Source organism: Oryzias melastigma, unplaced genomic scaffold, assembly GCF_002922805.2.
Source record: "Oryzias melastigma strain HK-1 unplaced genomic scaffold, ASM292280v2 sc00160, whole genome shotgun sequence".
In the NCBI taxonomy this organism is placed as follows: Eukaryota; Metazoa; Chordata; class Actinopteri; order Beloniformes; family Adrianichthyidae; genus Oryzias; species Oryzias melastigma.
This window is the reverse complement of record NW_023416878.1, coordinates 18,696-40,786: the sequence shown is the minus strand read 5'-3', so window position 1 is coordinate 40,786 and position 22,091 is coordinate 18,696. Positions and strand designations below refer to the sequence as shown.

General features: G+C 41.4%; 2 protein-coding genes across 2 annotated transcripts; one reads left to right on the top strand and one right to left on the bottom strand.

The window, feature by feature from the left end:
- The first annotated feature begins 1,297 nt into the window (after positions 1–1,297).
- cpsf3 (cleavage and polyadenylation specific factor 3) lies at positions 1,298–16,882 on the top strand. Its single transcript, XM_024260960.2, has 18 exons — positions 1,298–1,468; positions 5,127–5,190; positions 5,265–5,362; positions 5,439–5,567; positions 5,743–5,920; positions 6,012–6,101; positions 6,773–6,923; positions 7,024–7,199; positions 9,379–9,537; positions 10,819–10,965; positions 11,415–11,567; positions 11,631–11,739; positions 12,026–12,124; positions 12,208–12,302; positions 12,498–12,585; positions 12,664–12,730; positions 16,401–16,497; positions 16,699–16,882. The coding sequence occupies exons 1-18, from the start codon at positions 1,305–1,307 to the stop codon at positions 16,786–16,788; spliced, it is 2,154 nt and encodes a 717-aa protein (XP_024116728.1). The 5' UTR covers positions 1,298–1,304; the 3' UTR covers positions 16,789–16,882.
- Positions 16,883–17,740: 858 nt separating this feature from the next.
- Positions 17,741–20,627, bottom strand: LOC112138385. The gene is made up of 3 exons (XM_024260945.2): positions 20,516–20,627; positions 19,390–19,655; positions 17,741–19,310 (listed from the first exon to the last, which is right to left on the bottom strand). The coding sequence occupies exons 1-3, from the start codon at positions 20,547–20,549 to the stop codon at positions 19,125–19,127; spliced, it is 486 nt and encodes a 161-aa protein (XP_024116713.2). The 5' UTR covers positions 20,550–20,627; the 3' UTR covers positions 17,741–19,124.
- Between the last annotated feature and the right edge of the window lie 1,464 nt (positions 20,628–22,091).

Here is a 22,091-nt window from a genome sequence, read left to right as displayed (position 1 = left end):
AGTTTGTCTCTCGTTCCTCAGATGGCTGCGTTTAATTCAGGCTGAAGCTGGAAAAGTGAAGAGGATGAAACTTTGGTTGGTGATTTTATGGAGGAGCTGTACCATTCCGTATGATACGCAACTTATTATTTATAAGCTACAATCAAAACTGTGTAAAAAAGAAAAACGAACGTTAAACAAAGAAAAAAGTCCAAAGCACATAACCTCAGAGTGAAATCTATTTCTCCAGAGTAAATCCTCATCTAAAAATGTCGACAGCATGCTCCTCTTGTTGTTTTAAACTGCTGCATCGGTACATTCCATTGAGGAAAACAACAGTAGGACAATGATTGGTACATTGTTGAATTGTAAAGTAGGTGTTAAAAGGTCTTCACGGACCGCATCGATGAAGTCTGCTCCCATTGGCTACCCGTCATCTGTCAATCAAACTCCCCACACGTTCAAGGTCAGACCCACAAACGCTTATTGAGCCATCTGATTGGTCAATTTATAACTCTAATAACTTGTGATAATGGAAAAAAATCTTTAAAAAAAATTAGGTTTAGAAAAAAGAAGTTAATCAGAAAGCAGCAGAGGAAGAATGATTATTCTGACATATAAAATGACTGAGAAATAACTGTCTGTTTCTCAATGTAAGTCAATGGGACTTTGACCTTTTTGCAACCCAGTGGTCCTTCCTATATGGAACACGGAAGGAGGGGGCTTGCTTTGTCCAGTTATTCTTATACAGTCTATGAACCTTACAGTCAATGGGTACAACACAGAAACACCACAATCATAAAGCTACAGCGACACCTATTGGACATAAAGAGTTTAACACCTATAATAAACTACAGGTGTCACTGCGAAACTCTGTTTTTTTTTGGCATTTCTAGAATTTCGATAAAGTTTTGCGCTTATGTGTAATAGAAACGCAGAAGAACTCCTCCTCCCATTTGTTATTAAAACAACAGGTTTTCTTTTCATCCGCTATGTTTTCAGAGTAAGAAACTCCGCTGCGCCCGCTTCCGTACTCCCCGCTCGCACTGGTTTTGTCACGTGCACTTTACTGATCTTTGAACTGGAGTAGGTCCGAAGTCACCTAAACTTATCTGAAGTTCATGTATATTTTTGAGATGTTTTAGTTTTTTAAATCTATGTAAATGCAAGTGTGATTAAAAAAACAACAACAACAACAGAATACAATTGCTCAAAAGTGAGTTGCGCTATTTTTAGAAGAGCTCTGCGGGCGACTTGTGTGGTCCTTGGGGGCGACCTGGTGCCCGCGGGCACCGTGCTGTTTGAACAGCAACATTCCTGGGGTCATGGGAGCGGAACTAACGGGAGTTGTATCGCACGGAGAGTTTTCTGTAAGAACCGGAAGTACCGGCAGGCGCGGCATCGTTGAAGAAGCTAACATGGCGTCCAAGCGCAGGGTGGACGCGACGGTTCCCGCTGAAGAGAGCGACCAGCTGCTGATCCGGCCTCTGTGAGTGTTCGAACCGAGCTCTGCAGCCAAGTGAGCCGTCACCCAGGAACGACGGACACTGACGGTCAAAGCTACGTCGGCATGTCCAGTAAACCCGAACGGCATTAGCTTGATTGATATGCTTTAAATGCGTTTCTTATTGCGAATTTGCAATGTTAAAGAAAATTAGTTTGATTCCCATTCTTGTTGAGAGGCGGGTTTCCCATGTTTTGCCGGAACTTTGTCTGAAGTGGTGAGCTGTGAAGAATCTGAACATCCACGAAGCCGCTGTATCCGAAAAAACCGAATAAAAAAGCACATAAATCATACATGAATTAATGGAAGTGTTCCTGAAACATCCTTAAGGTGGAGATCATGAAGGTTCATTAGCTGGATTAAACCCAATCCCATCTAAACAAAGAGAAGTCACTGTTGGAGTTTTATTTTGGAGCAGCTTTCCTTGAAACATCCTTGTGGAAGACATCAGATGTAATTTCAAACAGAAAATGCTTGCAGGAACATTTCTCCATATTGCCTTGTGTTTAATAACTCTACCATTTCCTGCCCAGTTTTGATAAAAAAAACTTCCCTCAGCATAAGCTTTTCTGTCCTTATATATATATATTTTACGATTGCAGGACAGAATTTTTCAGATGCGAACGTTTTCTCTCAATGTTACGTTTGTGCCACACGAAACTGATTGGTCTAATTTCTATCTAATCGAATTCTTGGGAGCTGAAATGGATTTAGGACTTTGCATGGACTTTGTTTGGTCTGAGTTCTACAGTCTTCAACCATCCAGGTCAGTTTTTCTTTGAGCAGAAGTCAGAAGGAGCAACAAGGATCAAATATACAACAGAGTTCTGGATTTATTCGTGTTAATGTAGCGACGAGTGCGTTAATGTAGCGACGAGTGCGTTTAAAATGTCTGCAGCAAAAAAATACGATTTTGATTTGTATGAACGAGCTATTTATTTTTTCTTGAATAAAACGTTAAAAAAAATATGAGAAAGATGCCTTTTTTCCATTAATATTTTTTCTTTACTTTGGATAAAAGCACATGAGTTCTTAGAGATTCACTATGAAAATGATTAATAAAGGTAAAAAATGACATCTCTTCTGCTTATAAATTAAGTTTACTTTGGCATTATTTTCCTTAGTGATGCTGTGAAACTAACCCAAAAACACGTCGTGCAGCAGAAGATAATATTGGCTTCATTTTTTTTTTTTTTTGACAAACAGATCTTAAAGAACATGAAACGTTTTACCAATATTTTGCCTCAAAGTATTAATTGATCACACAGGCCCGTTTAGTGTAATGTCAGAATATAAACATTATAGCTTATTCTACAGTTTGAGGAGATTTTTAGCCATAAATTCACAAATTTGTCTAGATGAAATGTAAAACAATGCTTAAAAAAGCAAAAAAAAAAATGAAGCTTGCACAGTAGTGTTTTTGGATTAGCTTAGCGGTAAGAAAATAATGGTGGTTTACCAGAGTTAATTTATAAGTGGAAGAAATGTTATTTTTCAACTTTAATGGTAATTTTCACATTTTCACAACTCATGTTTACTTTTGTCCAAAGAAAAAAAATTTATGAAAAAAAATACAACTTTCCCTTAATATTTCAACGTTTTATTATGAAAATGCTATGGTTCGTTTATATATCATGTTCCTAATTAAAATGTAGCATCCAGCTGGATGGAGACGACCCTGAGATGTTTTTTTCTGCTGCAGACATTTTAACCGCTGGTCGCTACACTCACATGAAAAAATACAGAACTCTGTTGTATTTGTGTGGCTTTGTTGCTCCTTCTGAGTTCTGCTCAAAGAGAAACAGGCCGAATCGTTAAAGACTGTAGAATTCAGACCGAACAGCACCGATGCAAAATCCAAAGTCTGCCTCGGCCTCCAAGCACGGAGACATCTGATTGGATAGAATCTAGACCCGCAGGCTGTTTGGGGTGGCATGAACATAACGCTAAAATGAAACATATGAACGCAAAATCAAAAATGGGGCAAAAGCGAGATGAGACAAAATCCATCTAAAACTGTTTGTGCTGCAATTGCAAAAATATTTTTTGCAAGCAAAAAGAAGTTTGAAATGGAAAAATCTTTTTTGAAAGCAAAAAAAAGTTTTTGAAAGCAAATATTAAATGTTTTTATTTGCAATTTTTTTTTCTTAGCAGTTTACATTGTGTTTGCAATTTAGAAAATTTTGATCTCAAAACTGTGACTTTTGCTTGCAATATGGTGGCACCACATTCACTCCATATCTGGAATTGAAATAAATTTAATTCAAGGTTTATAGAAGATAGTTTCAACTTTATTTTTTTCACCCGCGGATCTACACAGAGAAAAGGAGAATAATGGACTCTGCACTTTGAAGTAAAACTTTATTATAAACTGTGCCACTGTGGTCTGGCGTACTAAAGTGAACTGATGAAGTTTCACTCTTTGGATACATTCTTGAGGAAAAAAGGAGTAACAAACTGAGTTTAGATCTCTGTCCACAGTAAAGCCACTTCTCCAATAGAGACGAGGCAAATTTAAACCGATTTTCTTTTTGTTATTGGGATGAAAAAATAATTACTTACGTACTGATTTTCAAGGTATCACAATAACCCACCTATTTTAACCCTTGTGCTATCCTAGATATGTTAACGTTGGAAGTGGGGTCATCTGGACCCCACAAGACGGTGTGCTGAACTATTTGTTTTTCCAATGATTTTTTGATCTTCGCTGGTGTCTGTGGCAGACATGAAATTCTGTCCACCTTTATCCACATTTTTCCTGGGACAAATGACACATCAATGTAAAGCTTGGGTCATCTGGACCCCATAAAATGGCACAAGGGTTAAAGACTTGCATATCAAATTTCATGTGTTATTTTTTACTTTTTTGTTGCTATTTTGACTTTTTACTGCTTTTACATTATTCACTTGCTTGTAAGCGGTTTAAGTCAAAGTAGTTCCCCTATACCTTATACTTTTTGGAGCATACTTTTAACCAAAAATGGGAAATTGAATCCTTTAGCTCCAGTCTTTGCAAGGACACATCAGTGGAGTTAGATTTTTTTCCTGAAGTGCTCTGTAAATTAAAGTGAGATCCATTTAATTTACAACCAGCATTATTTCCTATTTATCTTTCACTATTTCCCTTTAGCACCTAATAAACTGAGTTGGACTGAACTGATCCAACCTGACTGCTGAGTCTGACCTGTTTGATAGACTCAAGGTGTCTCGCACCTTTTGAATGATGCTCTGTAGATGGACAGTTATCACCACGTGGTTAGAGTCCCTGTCGGCTTCCAAGTTAAGTTTCACTGTCGCGAGGAGGGTGGAAAGCATCCCTTCCCAGCAACTCACTCCAGTCCAGGTTAACTTCTCTCCTTTGGGGGGCTTGTGTGATGGGTAGCTGCAGGGTTCTGTATCCCATCAAGTGATGTGACTTTAACCACAGTGACAAAAATGTAAAATTGATGAACAAGGAGAAGGCTCAACAGCAAGAAAAACCTGTGCAAATGGTTTAGGACTGCTTCTTAGAGGTTTTGATCAAGTTGATTCTCAAGGGCCAGCATTCCTTGCTACAAAATAGAATTCCAAGCACTGAGTTTTGCTACTTTAGTGAGAAAGCACAGCTCTGTACTATGTGACCGTTTGATGTGGTTGTGAGCAGGGGGGCTGGGCAGGAGGTAGGACGCTCCTGCATCATTCTAGAGTTCAAAGGGAGGAAGATTATGGTAAGATTCTTTTGGTTGTCTTTCTCACGCCAGTGTTAACAGTGTTAACAGCTGTCTTTGTGTTGGTACTCCAGCTAGACTGTGGGATCCATCCTGGTCTTGAGGGGATGGATGCACTGCCGTACATTGACCTGATTGATCCGGCTGAGATTGACCTGCTGCTCATCAGTCAGTGAGTAGAAGCAGCCGTAAACTTCTGCAGAGGCGCACATGCAACTTTCAGCTAAAAGTCCATTCTTGTTGTACAGTTTCCACCTGGACCACTGTGGAGCTTTGCCTTGGTTTCTTCAAAAGACGAGTTTTAAAGGGCGGACCTTCATGACACATGCTACCAAAGCCATTTATCGTTGGCTGCTGTCAGACTACATCAAAGTCAGGTGCTACTTGTGTGGGACTGAAAGTCTGTCACCTCATATGAATGCAGCAGCTTCAGATTCTCTAATGCCTTTTTCATAACATTGCCTAAAATGCAGAATTTGAGGGACTGTGGCTGATATTCTGAGGTTAGGACCTTGGATTTGTTGGTGTTCTGACTTGTCTGTGTATCTATAGTAACATTTCTGCTGATGAAATGCTCTACACGGAGACAGACCTGGAAGACAGTATGGAAAAGGTTGAGACCATTAACTTCCACGAGGTAAAGGAGGTGGCCGGCATCAAATTCTGGTGCTATCATGCTGGCCATGTCCTTGGAGCTGCTATGTTCATGATTGAGATCGCAGGAGTCAAGGTAAGGTTTCTGTTTGGGTGTGTCTTTCTGAACCCGTCGCCAGCCTTCTGTTTGTGCTTTGGTGCTCACTTGTGTCTGTGTACTTGTGTAGTTGTTGTACACAGGAGACTTCTCCCGTCAGGAAGACAGGCACTTGATGGCGGCAGAGATTCCGAGTGTGAAACCAGATATTCTTATCACAGTGAGTTTTGTCTCAACCTCCTCTCTTTGATAATCAGATTTAGCCTTTCACTTAAGCCTCGTCTCCATTGAGCTGTCCTGTCCAGAACACAGTGGTACATTCCAGTTAATTCTGGCAAACGTTTCCACTCAGTTAAACCTGGCTTCGACTGAGCGGTATGTTTGCACACCCCTTGCGTGCTGTACACTTCTAGCGTGCTACTAGCTTACCCTGTATCACACCGTCGCGAAGGATGGCAATAAATGTTTACAGTTCCACCGCAGACCAGGCCTTGCTGTTGTTTGCAGGCATTTTCAATACACACTTCACAGGAAATCGTAAAGAACCTGAATGCCTACAAATGTTGGAAAAGTTAGCTTAAATGAGGGTTATATTGATGCTTTTTAATCTCGTCATCACTTTCTGCCAATCAGCGGCCACTTTTCAATGGACCTCCAACTGATGGGGCCCCCAAGTGGTTCGGTTCGGTACTGTTTAATAGATCCATTTTACAATGGAAATGCTGAAAATACCGGACCGTACCGGACTGCTCAGTGGAAACGAGACTTTAGTGATCACCCTAGGCTCTGCAGTATGTCTCATGTTGTCTTATGATCAGACACCAGTCTTCTGTCCCGCCTCAGAATGGTGTGGAACAAAAATGGCCAGCTTAATTCGATTGTTTGTGTCAGGAGTCCACTTATGGAACACACATCCATGAGAAGCGGGAGGAGAGAGAGGCCCGTTTCTGCAACACGGTGCACGACATTGTAAACAGGGAGGGTCGCTGTCTGATCCCGGTGTTTGCTCTGGGACGGGCTCAAGAGCTGCTGCTCATCCTGGGTGAGTGCATGTGCACAGATCATTTCCTTCTGGCAGTGCCCCAATGATTCTGAAGCCGGGGACGATAGTAAAGCAGAAACGGTTTGTGCCTGTGATCCAGACGAGTACTGGCAGAACCACCCAGAGCTCCACGACATCCCCATCTACTACGCTTCGTCTCTGGCCAGGAAATGCATGGCTGTGTATCAAACCTACATCAACGCCATGAACGACAAGATCCGCAAAGCCATCAACATCAACAACCCTTTTGTCTTCAAGCACATCAGTAACCTTAAGGTGAGCACTGAACTGCAGCAACAAGAGAGACCACAAACAAAAGCCACATTTCTAACAACTAGGTTTTGAATGATTCATTCATAATGATTCAAAAACTGAATATCTGGGTATCTTTTTGGACTTTACTGCTAGAATAACAAAGTCATAAGTAAAGAGGCACTTTCTTCAGCCTGCTATCCTCAAGACCCCCCACCTCTCACCAGGCTGTAAGGCGATCACAAAATAATGAAAGCTAACATCAGTCTGGCCTTTCACTGAATTACAATCCTTTACAGCACAGAAGTGGGACGTTATATGATCTTCTCCGGCCCCTACAGCTACATCCTGGTTAGCTAGCTACTGTGACGTATAAAAGTTTCAGGAATTCAAGCTGAGTTTTTCTCAGGGACTTTGAGTGACAGGAGCTTAAAGGGTTAGTAATGGGGTTGTGGGTCATTTTCGGTGTTAACTGTATTTCGCCTTATGTTTACCATTTCCAAATGTTTTGCCGTGTTTTGAGCAAGAAATATTGAAATAAAACGCCATTTTTGAGGCCAAATTTGGCAAACCTGTCTCTTCCGGGTGAAAAGCTCCGTTTTGGTCACGTGGTGCGTGTGACGTAACAGGGGTCAACATAGCAAGATGACTTCCCCTTTGCGTGTCGGAGCTAGCGATAGCGGCAATATTTCAAGGTCCACAATTCTGTTTTCAGACTCAGATTGTGGAAATATTTGTTCTGAAAGTGACGCTGATTCAGAGGCGCCGGGTGTTTGTGGTTTGAGGACTGTAAAGCCCTATCAATTTGAGCCGGCAGCGCGTAACGTAGGAGCTCACAATCTGGCAATGACACTGACAGTGACGCTGACAATGCCGATGAAAACGAAAGCTGTCAGTTTATCAGAGCCATGCTTGAAGCTGGAAGACGTGGAGCATCTCGTGAAGCTTTATTTACAGGTCGGAACTTTTTGGCGACTCTAAATCAAATCATCAATGACGCTGACTATCCGGGTCGGTAATGCAGAGTTTCATATGCAAAATAAAGAGCTTAGAGACATGTTTGCAGGACCGTCCGCCACTTTATTATTGTTTGTTTATTTATTTATTTATTTATTTACTTATTTAATCACTTTATTCACATACCCGGAAGCTCTTTCACCACCTTACTGCATGTCTCTGACGTGCGCAGAAAAAAAAGGAGAATGTAAACAGTTCTCCGTACGCCCCGTTCTCCACATGAATCGTCCCGTTTCAACACACAACAACAACAGGGGATGACAACAGTCTGTCACGTTAGCTAAGTACACTGAAAATTCCGAAAACGATTCCTCTTCAGATGAAAGCATCACACAGAAATGAATGAGATCTGATCTTTCACGGAGGAAGAAATGACTGGTGGACCGCTGCGAGTGTCGATGGTTTCATCAACGGATCTGCAGAGATCCTGCAAGCCACCATCAATGATTAATAAACTGCAAATCAAACAAAGAAACTTCCAAACATGTGCAATGTTTTAAACATTCAGTTTACCTGTTGAAATCAGAAGCTTTTCACAGTTTAGTCGGTCTGGTTCTGCTCACAGTGTTCATTCACAATAGGCTCATTTCCATTGTAAATCTCGTAAATTTACGACTTTAAAAATCATAATTGTATTTATTTATTTTTTTTGTGGCCCTAATACTCCGTCGGACCATAACAACGACGATTATAGAATTCAACTTTGCCGCAGCGCACACACATACATGTATCTGCAGACACCCTGGGTCCGCCTGCATTCTGCTGCTGGCGCTGTCTTACCCACATGACGTCAACGGGTCACGTGACCCAAATCGAGCCGTTTCTGAAGCAGGGCCAAATGCGAGTGTGATTTGTCGTTGATTTTGTCAAATTTTACAAAAACCTGCGTTTGTCAACGGTAATTATTTGTTATTTTTGATACATTGGAACATATGGAATAGATCTGGATACTTATTTTAGCTTTGTCCCAGGGCATTACTAACCCTTTAAAAGGAGAAATACTCAGAAGTGTAAACACAAAATGATTTTTTAAAATATTTTTTTCTCTTTCAGAAGAAAAATGCCACACATACATGTTAAAAACTCAAAAAACAGGATTTTTGTTGGAGGGGGACTTTAAGCGACAAAAATAATGATAAATGAAACTATTAAAATAGAAGGTACTCACTAAATGTTATGCTGTCAGAGTATGGATCACTTCGATGACATTGGTCCCAGCGTGGTGATGGCCTCCCCCGGGATGATGCAGAGCGGTCTGTCCCGGGAGCTGTTCGAGAGCTGGTGTACGGACAAGAGGAACGGCGTCATCATTGCTGGATACTGCGTTGAAGGAACGCTGGCCAAGGTGAGCATGCCAAGATTTGCTGCCATCTCAGAGGGTTCTCTTCAACTTGGGTTAGTCAAAGCCCCCAATGCCGAGGTTTGTGTAGCGATCAGTCCATCTCCTCTAGGGATGTCCCGATCCGATCACGTGATTTAAAATCAGGCTGATCATGTGGTTGATGACTCAATCAATATCAGATGTTGTCCCCCGATCAGTATCAGATATTTCTTTTATTCTTATTATGATCGGCGCGTCAGAGTCAGACTTCCGGGATCAATAGCTGTGTTTCCATTAGCTCTGAAATTTCACAAATTGGAATTTCAATAAAAAAAATTCCTAATGGAAACACCACAATTTCAAAAAAACTGACGTTTTTCAAAAAAAAGTTTTTGCGCTTAGAGGAGGTGGTATTTGGAGTGTATCGAAATGGACCCGTAGATCTCTGTATAGGCTTGATCCAACTTTTATTAAATTGACTAAATTTTGTATGATGGAGTGTGTGAGCTGCAGTTACAGTTGGATTGAGTACATTATGTTTAGTTTAAATGTAGAGACTATTTTGGCCAACAAGTGTGTGTGTAACTATAGAGTGTGTGTGTAGACAAGCCCCGCCCATTCTAGTTTTTCACTTAGTCCTGGTTGTTTTATGAAGTTTATGATGGTTGCCATCCTGTTCTCCCCCCCTCCCCCACCCTCTTCTTTTTTTCCGTCCGGTCCAACAACAAAGAAAAATAAATAAATAAATAAAATAAAACATAGTCAATATAAATAAAGTTTAGTATGAAATACAACAGGGGTTTATACTCAATAAATCCCTGTTGTGACAGTAAAATCTGCCCAACACAAGAAGCTCTCAGCCCACATCTGTTGGCTCAGTTGTTGGACAGGACAAGTAAAAAAACAAAAAAAAATTGACTAAATTCCAATTGAGTCTTTTAATCACTTTCTTCCTCATCAACAAACACACAGAGGTTAGCAGGGGTTAACTTGACAATTTGTTGACCCCCACATGATTTGAACACGCAACCCTCTGAAATCTCTGCTAAGGAGAGCTCACTTTTCTCCACCTGAAACAGGCACCAAAGAGTGAAGAACAATTTATCTGAAATATATTGTACTAAATCAGAGAAAAGTACAACTGATGCTGGTGGAGAGAGCAGAAGTCCACACCCTTTATTGCTGTTTTTTTTTTTTTTTTTTCCTCCATCGGGTTCAGAGACTTGACGTGAAAACACCGTCCAGCTTTTCCACAGAGAAAGGTCCTTCACATTTCTGGTCTTGCTTTGATTTTGCTGTTTTCAGCACATCATGACAGAGCCGGATGAGATCACCACCATGTCGGGTCAGAAGCTTCCTCTGAAGATGTCTGTGGACTACATCTCCTTCTCGGCTCACACAGACTACCAGCAGACAAGCGAGTTCATTCGAGCCCTCAAGCCTCCCCATGTGGTAATCTCGCACACACACACACTCACAAGCATGTCTGCAAATCAGACAGAAGATTGCTGCAGGTGTTTCTTCAGATAAACGCCCAGATGCATCCCGTCAAAGTGGCTTTCAGTCATTCATGCTGACTTTGGCCTGCTGATTCTGACTAGTGCTTCAGCAAAGAACTTCCATCTAATACCTCTGCTGTTCAAACTTGCCCAGCTTTGAAAGAGGACTCTGCATGCTTCAAGTGATCATCCATGTCCTTGTGCATCTGTACAGCTTCAGCCTTTCATCTACAATTAGTTGAACTGAAGCTGTGCTTTGCTCTGGAGAACATCTCTCTACTCTGGGTTCTTACAGCTCTGGGTGAAGTGTGGCTCTGTTGAAGTGCTGAACCACTCTGAAATGTTTAGCTGCACCGTCTTCTACTCAAATCCAGTGATCACCAAGTTTTTCTGGATCTTCAGATTCTGGTGCACGGAGAGCAGAATGAGATGGCCCGGCTGAAAGCGGCTCTGATCCGAGAATACGAGGATAATGACGAGGTGCACATCGAGGTCCACAACCCAAGGAATACAGAGGCTGTCACTCTGAACTTCAGAGGAGAGAAACTGGCTAAGGTTAGTACACAAGTGCACACATGAGCCAGACAGAAGTCTAATTCCCTGCATGCTGTCCCGCAGGTGATGGGCTCACTCGCTGACAAAAAGTGCGCTCAAGGTCAGAGGGTTTCTGGGATCCTAGTCAAAAGGAACTTCAACTACCACATCCTGACGCCGTCCGACCTCTGCAGTTAGTGCTCTCTGTGATTGTCTGTGTGTGTCTGTGTTCGGGGACGTGAGGATAGTGTGTTTGCACTTGGGTGGGGCCTCGGGTGGGTGGTGACTGGTCAAAACATTTTTTTAACCTCTAGTTTATGTTCTTTGTGAATTCCGTTTTTTTGGATCAGCAGCTGCCACTTTCCTTCCACTTACCAGAAGTTGTATGGCTCTGGGGTTCTGACTGGTTGTGTTCAGGTATAATTTCCTTCAGAGCAACTGTTTTTACCCTTTGGGTTATCTTCTCTTTACATCTCCAGAGTATACAGATCTCTCTGTGGGCACAGTCACTCAGAGTCAGGCCATCCCCTTTACAGGACCCATTTCTTTGCTGGTCAGTCAGCTGCGGAACCTGGCAGGTAAAACTCACCTGAGCCGCTTCACACAGCGTCTGTGTGAGTCAGTGTGTGTTCATATGTCACAGTCTTTTCGTATGTTACAGGTGATGTCCAGCAGGTGGAGGGAGCTGAAAAAATCACAGTGAAAATCTTTAAGAGCATCAGTCTAGTTCATGAAGCTGGAATGGTGCTGCTGGAGGTCAGACACACACCTGCACACAGTCCTCACAATAGCACGTACACACCGGTGTTCGAAGGTGTTCAGTTTTGACGTGCAATCACAAATTGCTGCTACCATCTTAAACTTTGACAGGAATTTGTTGTCTTCACTAAGGTAAATGTCAGTGACTTTGGCTACATTTATTCTAGTTTCTTACTCAAAGTTTCTCCTCAGTGGAACTCAAGCCCCCTCAACGACATGTATGCTGACGTCGTGGCCACTGTCGTCTTGGAGGTTCAGTCAAATCCCAACACTCAAAAGTGTCAGTAAATGCAGCACAGCATCTTTTTTCAGTGCATTAAGATATATTGTATAGTTAAACTTTATCTGTTTGTCTTAGTTCTGGAGGGCCGGAGGGAAACGTTTGACGAGGAGGTGTTTGTGGAGCGACTGGAGCTCATGCTACAGTGAGTGCTCTGAACCTTATCTGGATTCAATTCAATTCAGTATCTTGGAAAGCACCAACTCACAATGGAGGAAGCAAAACACATCAAACTGAGCTTTAATAATTAGGCCTAAAGTAACTTAATTCAGTCCAGCTCATTTAAAGTCTCTTACCACAGAAAACACCTCTTGCAAGCCATGAGCTGTGTTTGCAAACACCTCTTCCCCTCTTTCCAACACTATCTGTTGATCTGGACTGTTGACCAAGTCCTTAAAGTCCTCCACCTTCTCCACCTTTGCTCCTTGTAACCTCACCACTCCTCCTCAGGTCCTCTCATTTACACTCAGATTCTGTCTTGTTGCAGCTGACCTTCATAAGACCAGAACTGGCCCACAAAAGAACTGGATTGTACTTCCTAATAGGGGTGGGCGATATGACGATATAAAACCGTCTTACGATCTCCAAAGCTGACAATCTGTCATTTTTTAGAGATGGTTTTATCACAATCTTCTACGAAAACCTGCAAGAGCGAGAAGGCAAAAGCTTGTTGCCTGCCTGTGACTTTAAGGCCTTGTCCACACGTAGGCGGGTATCTGCTAAAAAGAATATATTTTTATACGTTTCGGCCTATCATCCACATGAAACCGAAGATTTAAGTCAGTGAAAACGGTGCATTTGGAAAACTCCGGCCAAAGTGAAGATTTTGGAAAACTCCGGTTTTGCGTCTGAGTGTGGACATGAATAACCGGTGATTTGCGTTTTTAAACATCACTTTTTGCGACAATTAATGCATACACGTCAGTACTAGCTGCGTTTACATTGCACATTTGCGCAAAACTTTATCGAAATTCTAGGAATTTTGAAAAAGCAATGTTTCAAAATGACACAGTTTCCATTAAATCATCATTTTGCAATAAAGCACAAACGAACTCACGCGATAAGTCATTAAAAACACGACGATGAATGAGAACAAGTTTTTTTTTTTTTTTTGACTCACTAAAGAAGGAGCATTGCGGTGACGTCACAGCTCTGTCTGGAGAGCGTGTGCCGCTCAGAGTCTATTGACAGTCTCAGGTGCACGTGAGAAATCTGTTCAGCGGTTTTAAAAAAAAAATAACCATTCCAGCAAGTAAGCTGCTGGACCTTTTTTCTGTCACTGCACTCGAGCTTTTCCTCAAACGAGACTTCAGCATCTTCAGACTCCAAGCTGCAGAAGTGTAGCTGCAGATGAAGCGATGAGGAAATCTTGGTGATTTTATTATGGAGGAGCTGCACGATTCCCTATGAAACGCAACTTATAATGAGCTGTGAAGGTGTTGGATCGCTCCTGCCGCCCGCTGTGTTGCGCTCAGGACAGACAAAGAGGCGCATGTATTTCGAAAAAAGTCTTTCCATTATAGTTTTGTGAAAAATGTCTGTTTCGATACGCCCCAAAAACCACCTCCTCTAAGCACAAAATCTTTTTTTCGAAAAATTAGTTTTTTTTAAATTGTGGTGTTTCCACTAGAATTTATTATTGGAATTCCAACTTGCAAAATTACTGTTCTGGCAAGCTGGCAATTATTTTTAAAACGATCACGTGTGGACGCAACACTTTTTTAAAACGGAGGTCAGCAGATATGCATTTGTAGAAATACCCGCCTACGTGTGGACATGGCCTAAATCCAAGCTGCTCCTCCCCCTCCTCCTCCCCTGGTGTTTTTTCTTGTAATCAATGACATATATTACTGGATTGGAAGTCACGTGACAGACGGCGTGACAGACATGGGCCATCATTATGGATCGAGTCTTCTCGAGTAATGAATGACGGAGGTCCGAAAAAGTAACAAAAGGAGACACAGTGTTTTACAATCGACTTCAAAAACCTTGACAACAAAATAATCCGATGGAGAGGAATCATCACAGGACAGGAATCTCATTTTAATAGAGAGAAATCAGGCTGGGAACTGTGAACTGTGTGAGTGCTAAGAATTCACGAGAGACATGCTAGTTTGGTGCTTCGATGTATGTTTTTATTATTGTTTCATGTTTTAAAACATAGCGGATGTTATTCGCACATATTCACGTTCAACCTGCACAAAAACTGATGGTAATTCATGTTGAAAACACGTAAAATGTGTGGTCAAGATGCACGGTGCTGCATTGTTTTGCTAGCTCGTAGCTAGTTACTTTAAGAGCTTAAATCTTATTGTCGGTCGCACTTTTTTTTTCTTTGTAAGAAGTCTAAGTGAGTTCCCACATAATTTTCTTAATCCGTGGCGTCACCGTTGATCTTTTTTCTTGGTCGTACGGACCGAATAAAAGCCCAGCTAGAATAAACAGCGCTAATGCTAACGCTAGCTTTCTGCTCAGTGACATAAACACAGCAGAGAGCAGATGTTAGTGAAGGAGATGTGGATGTAAACTTTAACCTGCCACAACATTTACTGCTATTATCTGTGTTTGGAATCTTAACAGTTTGGCAGGTGTATTTTATCATCTAAGTTTAAAAATGTTTTTTGTATCAGTTAAAGATGCTAGCTGGAGCCTTTTTCTCAAAGTACAATGAAATCGTCTATTTGAAGGTAAATTCTGAAGCAGTTGAGATTTATTTAGGATGTAATAATAATGGATTAGATTTTATCTGCGCTTTTCAGGACACTCAAAGCGCTTACATTGTGCATCCATTATTCATTCACACCTCATTCATACTTGGTGACGGTAAGCTACTACTGTAGCCACAGCTGCCCTGGGGCAGGCTGACAGAGGCGTGGCTGCCAGTACGCGCCTACAGCCCCTCTGACCATCACCGGAACATTCATACGCATTCAAACACCAGTGGAGCCACACTGGAGGCAAGTTGGGTTAAGTGCCTTGCCCAAGGACACAACGACACTTGGCTGGCGGGAGCCGGAATCGAACCGCCTATCCTTCGATCATTGGCCGACCCGCTCTACCGCCTGAGCCACTGTCGCCCTGTATGTAATCCAAAAATAATAAAAGTTTTAGTTTCATTTGAAAATGTGGTAAAGGCTGTTTTTATTAATATTATTATTATTATTTAGCACTTTGAGATGTTTTAATAGGGAAAGGACTTTACTAAACTTTATCAGTCTTTCATGCTATTAAACTTCATCAATCTCCCTCATTTCTGGTCTTGGGTGACAATCATTTACAAGATCTGTTTTATGGATTTTAGCACAGAGGCAAAATAAAAATTCAGATATTTAGAAGATGTTCATTTGACAACAATGCATTACCTGTAGCAGTAGAATGCACAATTCTTGCACTATTTACAGATTAATCTTTCTAGATAATATTTAATCTGAATAATAATAATAAATGTTCAAAATGTGTTTACTTCTTTCGACTAAAATCATAATTCAATTTTTGTCAATTTGAATTTATTTTAAAGAAATCGTGATAAAATTAAAATCGTGAAATAAAATTGAAAAAAATCGTGATTTTTTTTTTTTTTCCGTATCGCCCAGGCCTACTTCCTAATATGCTACCACATTGTCCAGATCATTTTAATAACCTTAGATCAGAGGATTGCAGGTTTGATTCTTGCCATCCCCACCCATGTGTTAAAGAGTGCCTGGGCAAAACACTTCTGTGTAATCCCCACATTGACTGAACAAAAGGTGACCATGGAGAGGAAAACACTAGACAAAACATTTTCAAATTATGTGTTTCGTTGTCTTGTATTGCAGTGACATGTTCGGGGATGACTGTTTGAATTTCAGCAACAGTGAAAGCTTCAGTGTGATGGTGGACGGCGCCACAGCAACTATTAACCCAGTCACACGAGTGAGTACAGCCCATGAGAGGAGTCCTGCATGAGAGCCAACACAGAGACCTAAGACTCAGGACAGGGCTTCTCTCAGGTCATAGACTGTCCCACACACCCTCCCTCACAGAGCCATCACAGGAAACTGTAATCATAAGCGCCCGTTTGAAATGAAGGCGGTGTTTATGGAACCAGGCTGATCTAATCTTTTTGGCCTGCAGGTTGTGATTTGTGCAGAAGACGAGTCTCTGAGGGAGATGATTGAAGTTGCCGTCCAACGACTCTACGATGCTCTCAGCCCGGCCTTTTGACCGGCCACCCTCCTCCTGGCCAGCATTCAGACAGTTGTTTTTTTCTGCCAATATTCTGTGAAACTAAATGCAAATAAATCATTTTCTTACGTGTTATGCTTTGTTTTCCCGAAGCTCCAACCCCAGCATCCTTTTTCCAACATCTTAAAACTGCAACGTTTGTGTTGCGTTGTTGGATTCCTGACAGAAATGTGCATAAAATAGTTTATTCTGACGCTTTTCAGTGGTGCCCTCCTCTGAGCATGAGCTGCTACTTTCTGTGACAGAAGAGTCTGCCACCATAACCCTTCCACTCTCCTTAGCTTTGTTTACATTAAAAGTGGGGTCATCTTGACCCCACAAGACAGTGCACTGAACTTTTTTTTCAGTTATTGTCAATCTTTTCTGGTGTCCAGTGACAGACATGAAGTCTTGTCCACCTTTGTCATGGAAGGGCTAACACCTCAGTGTAAGGGTGGGGTCATCTGGACCCCATCAGAGAGCACGAGGGGGTAATAATGGGTCTCACGTATATGTTTGTGTATAAAATAGTAAATGGCGTATACTTGTTTAGTGCTTTTCTAATCTCCTTGAAGGCCCAAAGCGCTTTAGTCACAGTCCCGTTGTCACATTCACACACTGATGGCGGCTCCCTTGCTTAACACTGGCACCAACCTTCCACCGGAAGCAGTGTCGGGTTCAGTGCCCAAGGACAGTTCAACACATGGGCTGCATGGCAAGAATCGAACCTACGATCTTCTGATCAGAGGACTACCACCGTGCCTACCTCTGCACTAAAGCCCACACATGCGTGTGAGGGGGTGTGTGTGGTAGGAGGTNGGACTTACCAGTTTAGTCAAATTTTTATTTTTACATTGCTTTTCTGAAAAAGTTAGCTTCACCCACTGATTATTGTGTCTTATTACATGTCTTTTGTATTTAACATAACAATAAAATGACAAAAGCATATCAATTCAATTGAATCAATCAATTTATTTGCTAAGCACTAATAAAAGCTGACATCGCCAAAGTACTGAACATAGAAATAAAATCAATAAACAACAAAAAGAAACAATAAAAGCAAAAAAACAATGACATAATGAGGTACAATAAAACAAACAATAAAAACTAGCTGACCCAATAAATCTGCACTCTGGAGTTGAAAGCCTGGTTAAAAAGATACGTTTTTAAAAGTGACTTAAAATCACTGTCGGAACTGGCCGACCTGACAGAACGGGGGAGCGCATTCCAGATCTTGGGACCAGCAACTGAAAAGGCTCTGTCTCCCCTGGTCACAAACCGAGTCCTGGGAACCCTTAACAACATTTGATCTTCAGATCTGAGGACTCGGCGCGGACGGTTAAAATGTAAAAGTTCAGAAAGATAATGAGGGGCCAGACTATGCAGACATTTAAAAAAAAAAGGAGTAAAATCTTTAAAAAAAATCCTAAAAGACACAGGCAGCCAGTGAAGAGAGCGTAAAATTGGGGTGATGTGCTCACACCGTCTAGTCCCCGTTAGCAGGCGGGCAGCTGAATTTTGGACCAGCAGGAGACGGCGGAGCAGAGACTGGTCAATGCAAATGTACAAGTCCAGTCTTGAAAAGGTCAGAGCATGGATCACTTCCAATGCATGAGGAGGAAGATAAGGCTTAACTTTACTGATTAGCCTCAAGTGATAAAAGCTGGACTGGACTACTGCATTGACCTGCTTGTCAAATTTAAAATGCCTGTCAAGATTTACCCCAAGATTTCTGATAAAAGGAGCGACTGACGGGTTCAGGGGGCCAACAGCACTGCAGCAACCTGTCAGCTACTTGGTTTTACCAAAAACAAAAACCTCTGTCTTGCTTTCATTAAGACTGAGGAAGTTCAGTTCCATCCATGATTTTATGTCTGCTAGGCATCTTTGTAGATTGTCCAGACATCCAGCTCCACCAGATTTAAGCATAGATTTTATCCCTTTATGTTTGAGCAACTAACACACAAGTCTAGTTTTTATTGTCAACTTTACAACATACAGTGAAGCAGGAAAACACTAAAATCCAACATGAAGTTAGCTTGAGATTTTACTTTAGTTTTTTATCAAAGCAAGCAAATCTGCATTCTGCTCTGGGAATATAAATAACATTTGTTTGGGGGCCAAAATGAAATATGAATGCAATCAGCAGAGATCTTAAACAGAAAAAGATTTTCAAACTAACTGACAGCACACAAAACGTCCAACTATAGAAACTTCTCGTCATTTTATTCTTGGAGAAGCCCCACGTTCTCCCCTAGACAGTTCAGAGTGAATTTGCCAACAATGTTTAAAGGGGAAGCTCAGAGACGTGTGTACTCAAACGTAAATGGTTACAGTTAGCTGCTCCTGTAGCAGAAGAAGTTCCTTCTTTCACTGCAGTCTCGAATCTCGAAGGAGACACCACTGCCCTTTTCCAAGACACCACACCTGAAGGCTGGGCAGCTGGGAAAATCCTGGTTCTGCACCTGTTCTCCACCCACCCAGAACCAGGCATGACCCAGAAAACGCAGGCCGATCCAGACCTGCCAACATGTAACATAAACTGGATACCATTAGACGCTGGAGAAGCTGCCAACAGCAGCAGTGCAGGAAGAAGCTCACCTCATTGGAAGAAGCCAGCTGAGCTTTCTGACGAGCATAGGTGATGTCGTCTTCAGTCATCAGGGTGGCCAGATCGTAGCTGTGGTTCCAGCCCGGTGGCTCCTCATCCCCCAGAGATCTGCAGTGCTCTAAGGCCTCCTCCCATGTCTTGTTGTCCTTTACTAGAAGCAACCTCTCATAACACATGAACAGATTTTCTTTGTCACAGTCATCAGTTCTCCATCTGGATTCATTGCGATACTTTAATGCGCAGCCATGGTGAGGTTCTGAAGAAAAAGGAAATGGATGGAGATTTTATTCACATACCATTAATTCATTTCACAAAGTATTCTAAATATGTATGCTACTGTGAAAATGTTTTTTGCTGAAAAATCATAAATCCACCCTTAAAGCCCATCGATGTGCAAAATCAGACAAACTCTTTTTCACAGCAGAACCTGGATCTCAGAGGATCTCCAGAGCATGTATGCAGCAGATATTTTCAGCATCTTTCAGGACATTGCAGCAGGTGCATGTAAGCCATTCTTGAGGAAGATGAGGGCAAAGCAGAGCAAAAAATCTAAAAGCTCTGGTTTGTTTAGCCCCTTCATTCAAATGAACCAGAACGCCTGTGGAATTCCAGACATGAGCCGCTTTTACACTGTTGCTCCATTAACTTTCCAGACCTGCTCTGTGTTTGTGGTGGTGAACATTAGAAAAGAATAGAATCCATATTCTTTTTGTAAAAGTGCATTGAACAGCAGATGTTTCTATTTTTCACAGCTGTTTAAAGAAAGTATCTGAGATTTAACCAGAATCACAATGCACAGGTGTGTTTATGTGTTTAGTTATGTCATTCTCTCCACAGGACCATGCAGTCCGACACATTTTCTCTTTCAATTGACCTCGAGAAGCCATCGTTTCTCGGGACACAAACCAGGAGGAGAGAATAGCAGCAAGAGGAGCTCTTTGGTTCAGATTTGGTTCTTGTGCAGGAAAATGTTTGTGCCTTTATTCCTGTAAAAAGCAACAATCCTTGAGTCTTTTCAAAAATTTGGCAGCAATCAAATTTTGGTCCTCCTGTGCCAGAGAGCTTCACGAACTTGAACACACGGTTCACATGGTTAATGGTGTTAGTGCAGCTTACCACCACCACTCTTCCAGTTTTCATAGTTTGTCATCTGGTTGTTTTCAGACCATTTCCATGGATGCGAGCCATCCTCTCTGCGAAGTCCAATCCAGCCTCCACCTTTTTTAAAGAAGTCATTTTCCTGTTCATCATAAATTGTGACCATTTCAGTGTTATTTCTCTGGCAGATAGCCTGTGCGTCTGCCCATGTCATCCAAACATTGTATTGTGTGAATTTTGCTGGTCTGAGGCCCAAATGTCCGTAGACTGCAGGAAGGACGTGGAGAAGAAAGAACGAGATGCAGATTTTCTTCATCCTCTTTACTTGGTTGTTTATCTGCAGTCACATTAAACATGTTAGTTTACAGTCAGAAACAATGCTCTGTTTGTATAGTTACTCATAGTTGTATTTGCAAAGCTGACATTATGTTTTAGTCCAGAAAAAGTATCAGCAAACATTTTAGAGATCATTGTGGCCATTTTCTTCATATTTTCAACCATTTTAATTTTTAAAGCCAAGCAGTCAAGCTAAAGTAGTTTTTTGAGCAACTTTTTTTTCTCTTTTTTTGTTTAGTTTTGAAGTTGTATTTGTTTTTCTTTTTTCTTAATCAAAAATGTAACTTTCTGATGTATTTTGGGTAAATAAATAGTTTCTGTTTAGTTTAAATTAGTCTGTTAGTCCCTTTACCTTAATGCTGTTTCTTTTGTTTTCTTATTACTTAAATTTGACCTTAACTTCAGATTATTGAAAGTGTTTGTTGTGTGTCATTGAATTTGTCCTTTATTACAGCAGCATCATCCCCCTACTCAGTTCGGTTGGACTGAGGACCAGCTGAGAGGTGCAGCGCTGTCCCAGGGAACCCACAATTATCCTGTTTTTATGTGTGTGTGTGTGTGTATATAAGTGAGTTTGAGGGCTAGCTCTATGAAGTTGCCCTATCAACCTATAGCCCACTCTCTCTTTCACTCTTCCTTTTAGGGCCGGGCGCTTGGGCGGAGCCTGACGAGCAAAAACATTGTTGGTTCATTTGGTGTGTGTCCGTCTTGTTGTATACGGATCTCTTCCACGTCTGCTGGGGTAGGTCTCAACCGGAAAGAGTCTCAGTAACGCTCTAGAATAAGATTCCTCAATAAATTACTTATAAGACATTAACAAGCATCAATAATGTGGTATTGAGCTGCTGATAAAGAAATTAAGGAGCTTTTCTTAATCCTTTAAAAATTTTTGTAAACATTTCCGATGTTCTACTAATACCTTGTAAGTTAATAATAAATGTATCAATTGCATCCTTGTTAGCAGTTTATTGAGTGTTTTGCAAGTGCTGTAAAAATACATAATTCAAATAAGACGAAAATACTTTTTCATCATTAAAAATAAAAGTCAAATATGATTTTGTAGACGTGTATTCTAGGATTACTTTCAATGTGTGGGTTTTCAATGTATCTTTTATAAAAAAAAGTAGCAAATTTATAATGAGTTTCCTGATCAAATACAGGAGAAATCAGCAGGTGAGGCAGCAGCAGCCCGGGCCTCCCCTCTGCTCACACTGATGGAGCTCCAGCTCACGCATGGATGTTTCTGTCAAAAAATGCT

Coding starts and splice junctions, on each gene's coding strand:
- cpsf3 (XM_024260960.2), top strand. CDS start 1,305: ATGGGAGCGGAACTAACGGGAGTTGTATCGCACGGAGAGTTTTCTGTA. Junction 12,125..12,207: donor TCAGCTGCGGAACCTGGCAG/GTAAAACTCACC, acceptor CGTATGTTACAG/GTGATGTCCAGCAGGTGGAG. Junction 12,731..16,400: donor CGACTGGAGCTCATGCTACA/GTGAGTGCTCTG, acceptor CTTGTATTGCAG/TGACATGTTCGGGGATGACT.
- LOC112138385 (XM_024260945.2), bottom strand. CDS start 20,549: ATGACAAACTATGAAAACTGGAAGAGTGGTGGTG. Junction 19,656..20,515: donor AAACTGGAAGAGTGGTGGTG/GTAAGCTGCACT, acceptor CTTTTTCTTCAG/AACCTCACCATGGCTGCGCA. Junction 19,311..19,389: donor AGCTGGCTTCTTCCAATGAG/GTGAGCTTCTTC, acceptor ACATGTTGGCAG/GTCTGGATCGGCCTGCGTTT.